This window comes from Anabas testudineus, chromosome 23, assembly GCF_900324465.2.
Source record: "Anabas testudineus chromosome 23, fAnaTes1.2, whole genome shotgun sequence".
NCBI lineage: Eukaryota > Metazoa > Chordata > Actinopteri > Anabantiformes > Anabantidae > Anabas > Anabas testudineus.
In genome coordinates, this window is record NC_046631.1 from 14,758,451 (window position 1) to 14,772,911 (window position 14,461).

The window sequence follows — 14,461 nt, forward strand, 5'->3', positions numbered from 1 at the left end:
AAATATATACATATATTCATATATATATATATATACACAATTATATATACAAATATACACATGCACACCAGCTGTATATACAGAATATACAATCTACATTCTACATTCCTCTAGAAAAACTAAACCACCTCACGATCACGTGAGAAAATATATGTTCTCTGTTTGCAGTCTGCTCCTTGTCTTTGCCACTAATAAAGAGATGATCTGTCAGTGTCCAGTGCACTGTTTCTGACTCAGCACTGTGTCACTAGATTTAGTGTTTTCTTTTCATAAACTTTGTGCATCATCTCCTGCAACGTTTTGTCCAGACATTTGAAACACTCATTTAAATGAGCTGTGAGTGAAACGTCCAATCATTCATCCCCATAGTTTGTCCATGTGATCCACTTCACCTTTGTTTTTGTTTTTTTTCAGCTTAAATTAAAGTTAAGTTTAACTTTATTGGAAACTGGTAATTTCATTTTCTAAAAACACATTTTTAGTAGGGCGAGTTGATTCGGATAAAGCTTTATCATGTTAGCCAAAATGAAAAGCTTCTTAAATTAGATTTAGATGCTTATTGATGTGATGAGTGCAGCTTCAATAAAAATGCACACATACACTGTGTATTTCAAAGATGTTTTTTCCTTCATAACAAACTAATAAATAAAATGAAACAATCTGCTTATTATATTGTAAATCGCAATCACTGTGTTTTTGACTCGTTTGTACATTTAAACAGAAGAACTTAGAATCGGACTCAGTGTTTTACATCTCATTCTGATCAACGTAGCTGCTGCTATTTTTTAACGGCCACAAGCCTGCACTGGTGACATGCTTCTTGTCCCGTTCAGGTACATGTACTGGACCGACTGGGGCGAGGTGCCAAAGATTGAGCGTGCTGATCTAGATGGCCTGGAGCGAGTGGTGATGGTGAACACCTCTCTGGGCTGGCCCAACGGCCTCGCGCTTGACTACGACGAGCGGAAAATCTACTGGGGAGACGCCAAGACTGATAAGATCGAGGTAGGAGTTTGGTCTTTGCTGTTGTGTGTCTGCTGCCAGTTTAACATTCAGCCTGTGTCTGTGTTCACCTGGAGGATGAGTGCAGGGCGAGTTCTTCTCTTTCAAGTCCAGCTCCTGCTGGTTTCACAGCTGCTTCTTGCTGCGACCGTTTACTGCTGAACATGACCTCCCACCAGAATCAGAGATGGGTTAATGCTTCCTGTCAGCCTTCAAAATAAAGTCAGTCACCAGGCTTTAAGCTGAATAACGGAGCTTTTCTTTAGCTGTAGTCATCAAATAGTGCAATACTTTAATATTAGGTTCTATATCAGCCCAATTTTAAATGTCTTCACAGCACATTCATGTTGTGGGTTTGCGCTGTAAGTGAGGCGTCCTGTCCAGTAAAACTGACATGATCATCTAACTTCTCTCAACAGAAAAAGGCACAAAGACAATAAAATCTATTGCAGACTGTGTCCAGCTGCTGATTCTCAAACTGACACCATGTGCAGAGCAGACAGCTCGTTCATTCACTGTGTCATTAGTTTGGCTGATGTTGCTTAAAGAAATGCAGTGTTATTTTAGTATAAGTAAAGTTAAGTATAAGTATTTTTGCTGAATCATTCCACAGTGAACATCCGTCTATTGTCTAAACCGCATGTCCAGTTGGTGCTGGAGCTGGTCCCAGCTGTACAAACTTTACTCCCAGAAACTGTAAAGCTTTGATGCACAACTGTAAAGTTGCTTCCTTGTCTTGTGCTGCTGTAGACTAGTCTGCAGCGCTCTCGGATCTTTTAGATTTAGCTTTTGATTCTGCTGAGATGCAGAATCTTTACTCGTAATATTCAATAATGTTATCATTTATTTCCTCATTATCTCAGTATTGTAGCACCTGGAAAATGTGTTTTTAAAATAAGTATTTTTAAAAACCCCATATTTCACGTTCTGGGCCGTTGTCTCTCGTCTCTTCGGTCGTTCGGGAAGCTGTTAAACTTCTCCCACATCATGTGTTGGAATCCACATCAAAGCTGTGAAATCTGTGCTGACAGTCCAGTTGCTGATTAAAAAAACGACTCTCTCTTTTTCTGGGTTTCCACACTTGCACTCCCCACAAGGCCTTTAAAGGTGACAGCATTGGTTCTGGTCTCACTGTGCAGGCTTCTCTGCTGCATTCGGAGGTTTAAGGGGCTAAGGGGGCCTCCTCTGGAGGACCCAGTTTTTGTGGCGTGATCCCACATCTGGTTCCGATTGCGGCCTGCACTCCAGCTGCGGTCAGCTCTGTTTAGAATAGACCCAGAATCTGAAACCGTCGCCGCACTGCGGTCACAACTCCCTAACCAGCGGAGACCTTTTGGCTGAGGCCATCGCGCTGAGATGGAAACTTCATTTTATATTTATACACACCACGTTTCTGTGTGTGTGTGTGTGTGTGTGTGTGTGTGTGTGTGTGTGTGTGTGTGTGTGTGTGTGTGTGATGTTTAGAAAGATGGCAGTCAGCCACACAGGGGCTGTTCTGGGAGCAGCGAATAGCATCGCTCCACGCTGTGTAGATCAGCTCGAGGACTGAGCAGATTACAGGCCTCAGTGTTTTTATCTGTTCTCAGGATTCCTGACATTTCTCCACTGACGACGAGTCCCTCAGCATCTTCTACAAACAAATGTCAACACTTGTGAAAGAGTAAAGCAGGAATCAGACACAGTTTTGTTTTGCTTTGTCTGCATTTTTTTCCAGGATTCACTTCTCTCTAGTTGTTGTCACACAGTGACAGAGCTACAGGGGGGTACAGGGGGGCAGCTGCCCTCCCTCCTGTAGGGGGACCTCACCCACATTTTCACTTCTTAAACCTGTAATTATACAGTTACACTGGACCTTGTGGTATGTTTGTATTCTCTGTTCATATCATTTCCAGTGTAGTAAGAAGCCTGTTTGAGATGTGGTGCTTTCTGTCGTAGGGGCAGATTCGTGTAGAAATGTATTGATATCCACAGACCTGCAGGTGCGTTCACTGGCTGCGCTGCCTCCTGGTTTGTAGGAATGAGATGTCAAAGTTTGTGTGAGGAGAAGAAGAAGGAAAGGAAATCTGGTGACCATGTGCTGCTGCTGTTTTGTTTGCTCTTGCTGTTACTTCTAATTAGCAGTGCTGCGATGTGCTGCCAGGTCTGAGCGCTGCTGAGCCCAGAACCATGACCAGAACATGTAGGATATTTAAATAATGAATGACTCTGCTGATTGTCACCTGTTTTGTGTTTTTGAAGTTGTCCTTTTGTTAGTTTAGCTTCACTGAGCAGCAGCAGGATGTGTGCTGCAGTTCTGCTGATTTAGTTTTTAGTTTGGTTTAGTTGATTTGTCCAGAATCAGCCTCACGAGTCTGGAAGGATGTGTATGTAAACTGCAACTTGACTCGTTGACGAAGGCACGCAAACACACTGCGGTAATTCTTAGTTTGAAGGTTTCTTCCAGTTTTTGTTTTCTGTCAGATGTCTTTGTTGTTCACAGGTAAAGAAGCAGCTGCTCAGCAGCACACTGAGAAACAGTCAATACCAGTCAGATATCAGTTGGTGATTTAGAAATCCTGGTGTTAAATGTATTAAATGTTTTAAATCCAATTCCAAGCAACATTAAAGAGGTTTTAAATGTGCAGAATCCATGTTTTAGTAAGTTTGAATCAGCCTGGTGTGTTTGTGTCTGTCTCAGGTGATGAATATGGATGGAACAGGTAGACAGGTGCTGGTGGAGGACAAACTTCCTCACATCTTCGGCTTCACCCTGTTGGGCGACTACATCTACTGGACCGACTGGCAGCGCCGCAGCATCGAGCGTGTCCACAAACGCACCGCAGAGAGGGAGTTCATCATCGACCAGCTGCCCGACCTCATGGGACTTAAAGCCACTAATGTCCACAAGTCCTTCGGTAAGTCCAGGATCCTGCACAGCACCAGAGACCAGAACTAGTTTGCTGGAAGAGCTGTTGACCTCGCTCAAACTCTCTCCGTCAGCCCACAGGTCTAACCACTAACTGATCTATAGTTTTATTGATGTTGATGATTCAATTCAATTAAATTTTATTTGTAGAGCGCTTTTTTTGACAATTGACATTGTCACAAAGCAGCTTTACACAACCAAGGAACAGTACACGAACAGTGAATGTATATGAATCATAATAATCAGATTGTCCCTGATGAGCAAGCCGAGGGCAACGGTGGCAAGGAAAACTCCCTGAGAAGGCAACAGGAAGAAACCTTGAGAGGAACCAGACTCAACAGGGAACCCATCCTCATATGGGTGATTACATGCTATGTAGGCAGCAGGCAGTTCAGTATAACAGTTAATGTCTTTAAGTTAATGTGGAGTCCAGTTAGTTAATTGCAGGCAGACTTGTTCCATTCCTGGACTATCGAGCGTTGAGTCGAGACCTCCGAGAAACAGCTGCCGACGTCCGCCGAGGCCAAGACCGACTTCATAGTAGTGTGTGACCAACTCCAGTCTCCAAACGCATCCCATAGGGCAGACAGTGGATCCGAGCGACGAGATCTCCAGCCAGAAGTTGGGCATCAGGACGAGTCAGACAGGTCCAGAGGGCAGAGGGTGGAATGACGTGTAGCTCGACAGAGAGACAGGAAGAGGGAAATAGAGAGGTAGAGAAAGAGAGAGATGGCAGTTAGTTGTATTCACAGTCAGATAAAGTTTGAGGTGAATGTATATTTAGTGTAGTGCAGCAGGGACTCCGGCAGGACTAATTATGACAGTCTAACTAAAAGGGTGGGCCAGAAGGAAACACAGACATGAGGGCTCCCTGGGATGTAGAGCAACCGAACACTTCACCATCAACAAACATGAGTGATCAGTGAGAGTTGCGAAGACAGCATCTAAACATACCAGTTCACCATAATGCTCTACGTCCATGAGTCCTTCAAAAATCTATTTACACAAATGCTTGACTAAATAAATAGGTTTTCAGCCTAGACTTAAATACTGAGACTGTGTCTGAGTCCCGAACCCTATTTGGAAGGCTATTCCATAACTTTGGGGCTTTGTAAGAAAAAGCTCTGCCCCCAGCTGTAGTTTTTAGGATACGAGGTACTGACAGGCAGCCAGCATCCTTTGATCGAAGCAGGCGTGGTGGATCATAAGACACTAGCAGTTCACTTAGATACTGCGGCGCAAGACCATTTAATGCTTTAAATGTCAAAAGTAGTATTTTAAAATCAATGCGAAATTTCACGGGGAGCCAATGAAGTGTAGATAAGATAGGCGAGATGTGCTCGTACCTTCTGGTTCGAGTGAGGACTCTCGCTGCTGCATTCTGAACTAACTGAAGCTTGTTTATGCACCTGGTTGAACAGCCAGACAGTAAGGCATTACAGTAGTCCAACCTAAATCTAAACCCTGTGGAACACCAAACTCCACTGGAGAGCATGTGGAGTAATCGCCATTTAGATCTACATACTGATAACGATCAGTCAAATAGGACCTAAGCCAGGAGAGGGCCGTTCCCTTAATTCCAACAACATTTTCTAGTCTGTGAAGGAGAATACTATGGTCAGGTTACTATGATGAGGTTGAGGTTTTTCTTCAAGGTTTAATTTAGAAACACGAGACTTCAGGTGTATTTTAAACAAGGCAGCAGTAAACTGAGGGTGGAAACATCAGGTTCTCACCGTCACTTTTCACTTTATCTTTTTATCATTTAAAAATGTCTCTCTGCTCGCTTTGTTCATCGTGTGCATTAGTGTTAGCTGCTACATGACGGCTCAGCAGCAGCAGCTCTACAGATTGTTGCAGTTGTTAATAATGTTGCAGCTCGTCGTTTCCTCTCTGCAGCTGCTGAGAGTCTTTTCAGCCCAGTCAGAGCAAGGAACTGGGATAACTGTACCCCCTCCTCCCTTCTTCTCCCCCCTCCTCGCTGCTGCCTCTGAGATAATGATGAGCAGAACCACAGAGGGAATTTCTCTCCTCTTGTCCTCATTCCTCATCTCTTCTCTAAACTCGAGGAATTGAACTTGTCCACTTTCTTACCGGCCCCTCCTCAGAGCTGCTGCTTCGGTTGGACGATGCCTTTTTTTAATACTCGTGTCAGTTGTCTTCAAATTTGATCATTTTCAACTAGAAAAAGTGTTTATCTCCATTTTTTTTCCTGTTTGGATGGAAAAGCACTGAAGCAGCATTTTGACTGTAACTTGAACTGTAGCAGGGTTTCGGCTCCTTGAATAAAGCATGTAGTGGTTTTTGTAGCACGTTTTACAAACTGTAAATCATTGACTGGTCCAAACAAATATTCAGATGTTTAATGCCAGCTGAAAGGTGTCCTGACCAGAAGTACTTTTTGTTGTTAGTGTCAGTCATGGTCATGAGGTTCGAGAAAATCTGCTTCTTCTGTCTGTTCAAATGTTTTGTGGTGGTTTGGCGTCACTGTAGAAAATGCTCTTTTTTAAAGCATCTGACAAACAACTGCTGGTGAAATGTTTTATTTCTCACTTGATTTGACTCATAGTCATTTACAACGGTGTTTTTCCAACACCAGGTGACACAAAAGCAGCTTCTCGTTTTTACTTCGCAGTTAATTTCATCTGCAGAAACTATTCAACATTAACTCCATGAGTTAACTCTCAGCTGGATCCTTTTATATGGAGAAGCCTTCATTAGAATTAGACAAAATCTCTGCACACCTCACCCACAGATGTGTCAGAGTGAAAACAAAGAAGCTTGTGGAAGCTTGTTTTGACTGCACAAAGGGATCAGAAAATATAAATTTAATGGTCACCTAGATAAAGACTACATTACAAGTTAATTATTCATCAGCTAAAATCAATGTGTTGATCAAATTCAGTATCACTGATGCAAAACTTAAGTGTGAATTTGTAATTAATTTTGTTCCAGACCATCAAAGTGTGCGTCCTCTTGAAGTTGGATGACAGAAAGCGTCAGAGCCTAACACTGTTCTACTGAAGTGATCTAATGTTTTTTTTAATGTCCGTCCTCAGGTACGAACCCGTGTGCGGAGAATAATGGTGGCTGCAGTCACCTCTGCCTCTACAAGTCTAAGGGCGTTCAGTGCGGCTGTCCCATCGGCCTGGAGCTCATTGCCGACATGCGAACCTGCATCGTCCCCGAGGCCTTCCTGCTCTTCTCCCGGCACACCGACATCCGCCGCATCTCCCTGGAGACCAACAACAACAACGTGGCCATCCCGCTCACTGGCGTCAAGGAGGCCTCTGCGCTTGACTTCGACGTCACCGACAACCGCATCTACTGGACCGACATCACTCTGAAGGTGAGTTTCTGATAACGGTCGGAACAGAACAGACCTTCTGTTGGTGGGTTGGAGGCCCACAGAGCAGATGAGTGAGGACACACCAGGTTGGAAATAAATAGTAGCTGCTGCCTCCTAGTGCGTCTATAGAGCTTCATCTCTTTATCTTCTCTGCAGCAGATCCTGAATTTTATAAATCCCTTCTTTCTGTCTTGACATTGTTATTTATGTTAAAAAGAGTCTCATTATAATCTAAGTGAAACAGCAGATCAGTCTGATAACCAGACACACTCACCTCTGCAGACCATCAGTCGGGCCTTCATGAACGGCAGCGCCCTGGAGCACGTGGTGGAGTTCGGTCTAGACTATCCAGAGGGGATGGCGGTCGATTGGCTGGGAAAGAACCTGTACTGGGCCGACACCGGCACCAACCGCATCGAGGTGGCCAAACTAGACGGGCAACACCGGCAGGTCCTGGTCTGGAAGGATCTGGACAGTCCGCGAGCTCTGGCTCTGGATCCTGCTGAAGGGTGAGAAATCGAAACTAGACGGAGTCCAATTTCCTTTTTATTTGTCTCGTTACATCAGAGCGATTGTTCAGTCTTCTGTTTCAGACGCTACGGTCATGTTTTAAACACGCACGTTCCCTGTTCGTCTCCACAGGTACATGTACTGGACAGAATGGGGCGGGAAGCCCAAGATCGATCGAGCGGCGATGGACGGGACGGGACGGATCACGCTGGTGGCCGATGTGGGCCGAGCCAACGGACTCACCATCGACTACGCAGAGCGCCGCCTCTACTGGACCGACCTGGACACCACACTCATCGAGTCCTCCAACATGCTCGGTAACAATCAACTAACTATTTTAGACTAAAGGTTTCCTCACGTCAAACAGACTTGAGTTCATCACAAACCACAATAACAGTCTGTCCAGTCAGTAATTTATCATCAATAATAAAATGCTGGGCTCTTTTTCTCTAATTAGCTGCTTTTTAACGTCTTCTGTGATCTGCGTTTGTTACTAAATCAGTGAAAGCACCAACTTACAGTTGGAGAATCACACGTAGTTTAACTCATCACTTTAACCCTGCAGCTCTGGTTTGACATTGTGAACTAGTTGATTTTTAGGGATCTGTTAGCAAAGAGTTGAGTTTTTTTTTATTTTTTTCTTCAGTCAGATGCTGCAGGATTTGCTTCTCTGCTGTGTAAACCAGCCTCTGAGCTCTGTGGTCTATATATGTGCAGCCCTCTGCACATACATGAGCTTTGTGTTGGTATCAGATGACAGAAGAAATGTTCCTCATTAGTTGCTCACTCTGATCCTATATTTATGGGGGGAAACTTCAAAGTGCTGCTGAAACAAAAGCTGCTCTGCTCTGTGGAGTTTTGTCCTGAATTGTCCCCTCTCAGCACGTTGTGGATCTAAACCAGGACCAAAATATTCCTAAAGGAAAAGACTTAAAACGATACTGCTATTAGACAGAGCACACACTCACACTGCTCTTACAACACTACCAATTTGGTGCGCAGAAAAATAGCCTCAGTGTTGGCGTTGGATGTTAAAGACAGAAAATAGCTGCGCTGTCTACTGCACCAGGTCCTTTATTATTTTGTCCACTTTTACTCTATTGTGGTATTAAGCTTGACACCTGGTTCTTGTTTAGTGCTGATTAAATGTATTCTGTCATATGTTTTAGTCGATGGTGTTTTATTTTAGTAGTATCTTTTTCACAAAAACACAGTATATAAGTCATATTGTTCAGCTTTAACCTGATAACTAAATGTGTTCCACATTTATGAGGGTTTATGTTCCTAAAGACTTGAACAGTGAAATTAACTCTTCTGTCCCGTCACTTCACTTCACTCCTTCCAGGTCAGGACCGTGAGGTGATAGCCGACGACCTCCCTCACCCCTTCGGCCTCACCCAGTACCAGGACTACATTTACTGGACTGACTGGAGCCAGCGCAGCATCGAGCGAGCAAACAAGACGAGTGGTCAGAACCGCACCGTCATCCAGGGCCACCTGGACTACGTCATGGACATCCTGGTGTTCCACTCATCCAGACAGGGAGGTTGGAACGCCTGCGCCTCCACAAACGGACACTGCTCGCACCTCTGCCTCGCCGTCCCCGTCAGCAGCTTTGTTTGCGGCTGCCCTGCCCACTTCTCCCTCAACTACGACAATAAGACCTGCAGCGGTGAGAACAAAGCCAGATTTCATTCATAACGAATATCTGTCGCTGGCTCAGTCTGAGTGTCTCGGGCTCCTCTGTGTTAAAAGCTGAGAGAGCAAAGCTGTCTCTGTTTTTTATTGTACACAAATGACTGACTGGTAAATGTGTTCACCTCTTTGTTTTTCAGCTCCTACTTCGTTCCTGCTCTTCAGCCAGAAAACAGCCATTAATCGAATGGTGATCGACGAGCAGCAGAGTCCAGACATCATCCTGCCCATCCACAGTCTGAGGAACGTCCGAGCCATCGACTATGACCCGCTGGACAAGCACCTCTACTGGATCGACTCCAAACAAAACGTCATCCGCCGAGCTCAGGAGGACGGGAACCAGGTCCGTTGATCTTTCTGACTCAATAGAATAAAACCTGTTTTGCTGTTGCCCTCTGACCTGTGGCCTTTCTGCTCTCAGAGTATGACGGTTATGTCGAGCTCGCTGCCCGGACCCGCTCAGGGTCTGCAGCTCTACGACCTGAGCATCGACATCTACAGCCGCTTCATCTACTGGACCAGCGAGGTCACCAACGTCATCAACGTCACCAGGACAGATGGCAGCAGAGTTGGCGTGGTGCTGAGGGGGGAACACGACAAACCCAGAGCCATCGTCGTCAACCCGGAGAGAGGGTCAGTCACAGCGTCTTGGTTTTATACATATAAAACCTGCTGTCTGCTGTTCCTGCACAGACTGAGAGAAGAGGGACAACAGTTATTTTTACTTTACATTTACAAATAAGTGGCAAAAGTTTGGAAAAGTAGTGAATAATTCAGTTAGTGATGATCAGCTGGAGATGGGACTGAGCTGGATCGGCCATGACCAGTGACCGGCTGCTTAAAGGAGTCGTTTCTTAGATTTATAGAATTTGTTGTTTTCTCTGTTTTTATATTGTGGCTAAACTGGTGAAATCCAGTTCCAGGACCCATCAAACAGCTTCATGTGTTGATCTGAACATATTCAGAAAAACAGCAGAACTTGTATCTCTGCTCCTCAGCGTCTGCACCTTGTTTCTAATCGCACAGTGATTTGTCCCTGTTGTTTCTTCTCTCGGGCTCATGAAGTTCTTTAAGCTCGGTGGTACAGAGCAGCTTGTTTGGAACCATAATTGCAGGGTTTCCTTCAGGCCGGGGTTCACGCAGCAATCTCTGGGTCATTGTGTGGTCGAGAAATGAAGCCTGCAGATGTTCTGGTTCCTTCAGAGAAGAAAACACACCAGAAACAAACATCTTCAGATGATGTGCATGAATTAAAGCACAGTTGTGGAGTCTTTCAGCAGTCAGAGCAGCACATACAAGAGTCCTATGAGTTTTCAGTCTGATTGTGCCTTTTGACCGTTGTCTCCCACAGGTACATGTACTTCACCAACCTGTTGGAGCGTTCTCCAAAGATCGAGCGGGCGGCGCTGGACGGCACCGAGCGCGAGGTTTTGTTCTTCAGCGGTTTGGGGAAACCTGTGGCCCTCGCCATCGACAACGAGGTGGGGAAGTTGTTCTGGGTCGACTCAGACCTGCGACGCATTGAGAGCAGCGACCTCTCCGGTGAGTTCCGTCACACTTCAGCCCACTAGGAGCTAAATTTCAGCACCTCTCAGGAGGTGAGGCCGTGTCACTGCTCTGTTAGGGAGTAAATGTGGGAACAGAACAGATGAAGGCCACTTTTTTAAAGACTTGGAGGAAGTTGGCGTCGAGCCCCGAGTTCAGCACATTCCTGTGATCCTCGGGTGCCTCACGCAGGCCGACAGGAATGTAAACCATGTGTCTGAGAGGTGGGCAGAGGACATAAACACCACACTGTGAGAGCTGCTACTTAAACCCGTCCTCACCAAGAATCACAAGTTTACCTCAAGGAGTTTTACAGTCTGTACAAAATACAGCATCCTCTGTTCTTAGAGCTTCGAGCTGGAGGCAGCAGGTACAAAAGGCATTGATTTAGAAAAGTATGTTCATGAAAACCTGGAAATAATCAGAACGTTCTGCCACAGAAAGAATCTGTTTCTCCACTGTGACAGAACTCCAGCAGGAATCTGTTACCTGGACTTCTATTAATATAAGACTTGTTCACATGTTGTTGTTGTTGTTGTTGTGTTATTCTCTCGAGCTGTGGTGCCTCATAGCTGATCTCATCGTACCACTGTCCACTCCTCCTGCCTCACCCCTCAGTTCCTCTCCTGTTTTGTTGCCCTTGTTCCTGAATTTTCCCAACAACCTTGTTTTGTGTTTTGTTTTTTTTGTGTTTTTGGTTTGTTTGTTTGTTTGTTTGTTTTGTCTGGTGCTTTGAAAAAACACAGGAGCCAATCGGATCGTGATTGCAGACTCCAACATCCTGCAGCCGGTCGGTCTGACGGTTTTCGGGAACCACCTGTACTGGATCGACAAACAGCAGCAGATGATCGAGCGCATTGACAAGACGACACGTGAGGGACGCACCAAGATCCAGGCTCGTATCGCCTACCTGAGCGACATCCACGCCGTCCACGAGCTGGACATGAGAGAGTACAGTGAGTTCTTTTTACTGTGTGAAACATCGACCCTTTGTCTTTAGAGCGGAGAGAAACAACTGTAGCACTGGGTTAGCAGCGTGTTTAGAATGACCAAAACTCCATCCATCAATCTGCAGTTGTTCTGTGGCTCAACTGAAATTTTGTTTATTGTCCAGGTAAACACCCGTGTACCTGGGATAATGGCGGCTGTTCCCACATCTGCATTGTGAAGGGAGATGGGACCACTCGCTGCTCGTGTCCCGTCCACCTGGTGCTGCTGCAGGACGAGCTCTCCTGTGGAGGTGAGGTTTGCAAATCAAAACCCATCTGAGTCACTTCAGGTGTTTTCTAACCAGAACTTTGCTTCGTTTCCCCCTTGGCGCTGTTTGTGTTTACTTTCTTGTTTTGCCTCAGTTTTGCTCGGGTGTTTGTGTCTGAATCAGATCAGAGCAAAAAAACTGAAAAGACTAATTAAAACCTATTAAAGACTCAAGATGCACTTCAAAGCTGAAATACTGAACTCTGTCCTCCCCAGAGCCTCCCACCTGTTCCCCGGAGCAGTTCTCCTGCACCTCGGGTGAGGTGGACTGTATCCCTCAGGCATGGAGATGTGACGGTTACCCCGAATGTGACGACAGCAGTGACGAGGAGGACTGTCCGGTCTGCTCCGAGTCCGAGTTCCAGTGCGACAGCCGGCAGTGCATCGACCTGAGCCTCCGCTGCAACGGAGAGATCAACTGTCAGGACCGATCCGACGAGAACAAGTGTGAAGGTGAGACAGGTAACTCACGCATGTTCTCACGATAGTGTAACTGGGTGAACCTGCAGAAACCTATTAAATGCTTTTCATCTTATTTTTCTCCATGATACAAGCAGCAAACACTGATTTAATGTTTGCCTTGCAGTGCCTTGTCCTGCTGATCAGTTCACCTGCACCAACGGTCAGTGTATCGGAAAACACAAGAAGTGCGACAACAACATGGACTGTACCGACAACTCTGACGAAATCGGCTGCTGTGAGTTCACACGATTCAAATTTAAAAAAGCTTCATGAACAGTAATATGAAAGTGAATAATTTAGTCAAATAGCAAAAACAAGACATGACTCAATACACTGAGCAGATTTTAAAATTACATTTGATTAACTTTAGATCATTTAATGATTTAAGGAAAAAATATCATCACATTTTGGATCAATAAACTGACTCAATTTAAATGACATAATAACAACAGTAGTCCCCTCTGCACGTGCTGATAAAACGTCCCTCTTCTTCTGTGGTTTCAGATCCAACAGAGGAGCCGCCTGCTCCACCCAACAACACCATCGGCTCCATCGTGGGTGTGGTGATGGCATTGTTCGTTGTGGGCGCGGTGTATTTCGTGTGTCAGCGCGTCCTCTGTCCACAGATGAAGGATGACGGAGAGACGGTCACCAATGATTTCGTGGTTCACGGACCGTCATCGGTGCCACTGGGATACGTGCCGCACCCGAGCTCGCTGTCCAGCTCGCTGCCAGGTCAGACGCACAATGTGACGCTGAGGTCTTGATCTCACGTTTGGTAATTCTGGTGCTGATGTTTGTTTCCATACCTGTTAACACAGGTATGTCCAGAGGGAAGTCTGTGATTGGCTCTCTCAGCATCATGGGTGGGAGTAGCGGCCCCCCGTACGATCGCGCCCACGTCACCGGAGCCTCGTCCAGCAGCTCTTCAAGCACCAAGGGAACCTACTTCCCCCCGGTGAGTCAGACGCGGATTTTGAATCGTGAAACTTTTCTTCCTGAGTGTTTTAGACGATGAACACAAAATAAATAATGAGATAAAATGTCGTATCTTTTTACAGATACTGAACCCTCCTCCATCTCCTGCCACAGTCCGCTCTCAGTACACCATGGAGTTTGGCTATTCCTCCAACAGTCCCTCCACACATCGGTCTTACAGGTACCCAGATATGATCTTTTCAGTCCAGTTAAAGTCGTCTTCTCTTCTTTAAACTTCGCTGCTGAAGCTCCGGCTGCGTCGCTGAATTCCTCAAATCCCCAAACTTCTCCGTTTTCCATCTTGTGTATTTAGCAGAATTCCAGAGTAATGGCTTTGGTCGGGAAACGTAATCACACTGCAGGATTACAGTCTGCTGTGTTGTGACTTGGAGGAATTCCTGCAGCACATGTGAACATTTACAATGATCCCTCTGAGTGCACACAGGAGTCACTTGGTTTCTTTTGTTTCTTTCCTCTCTGTACATTTGGAAATCCTAAACCCTGATGAATGAACAGAGGCTAAGATCTGTAGAAAAAGTATGTGAGAAGTTTATTTTCCTGCAACTCAACAACCTTCTTACCTGAAGCCAGACTTGAACTGTTAGAGCCCGGTCCACTGCCTCACTGTTCTGTGGAAAAGGTACCAGCCCGACACCGCGATGCCAGCACCGGTGTGCAATCAGTAGATGGTGGTAGATGATGATTCTGTGTTTGATGTTTGAACACTGTTGGACTGATGCTGTGATTTTTGTTGTCTC

General features: G+C 45.5%; 1 protein-coding gene across 2 annotated transcripts in view; it reads left to right on the forward strand.

The window, feature by feature from the left end:
• The window catches only part of lrp6 (low density lipoprotein receptor-related protein 6), a 35,469-nt gene that overhangs the window by 16,699 nt on the left and 4,309 nt on the right, over nt 1-14,461 (forward strand). The window contains exons 7-22 of one of the 2 annotated variants that reach the window (XM_026361658.1): nt 834-1,005; nt 3,680-3,896; nt 6,967-7,256; nt 7,539-7,765; nt 7,899-8,083; nt 9,112-9,438; nt 9,602-9,804; nt 9,883-10,094; nt 10,813-11,003; nt 11,753-11,962; nt 12,121-12,246; nt 12,480-12,725; nt 12,850-12,960; nt 13,230-13,460; nt 13,547-13,683; nt 13,787-13,884. In XM_026361658.1, the coding sequence (XP_026217443.1) occupies nt 834-1,005; nt 3,680-3,896; nt 6,967-7,256; nt 7,539-7,765; nt 7,899-8,083; nt 9,112-9,438; nt 9,602-9,804; nt 9,883-10,094; nt 10,813-11,003; nt 11,753-11,962; nt 12,121-12,246; nt 12,480-12,725; nt 12,850-12,960; nt 13,230-13,460; nt 13,547-13,683; nt 13,787-13,884 (3,183 nt within the window). The remainder of the gene's footprint in view (nt 1-833; nt 1,006-3,679; nt 3,897-6,966; nt 7,257-7,538; nt 7,766-7,898; nt 8,084-9,111; nt 9,439-9,601; nt 9,805-9,882; nt 10,095-10,812; nt 11,004-11,752; nt 11,963-12,120; nt 12,247-12,479; nt 12,726-12,849; nt 12,961-13,229; nt 13,461-13,546; nt 13,684-13,786; nt 13,885-14,461) is intronic. The other variant, XM_026361659.1, reaches the window with a different exon arrangement.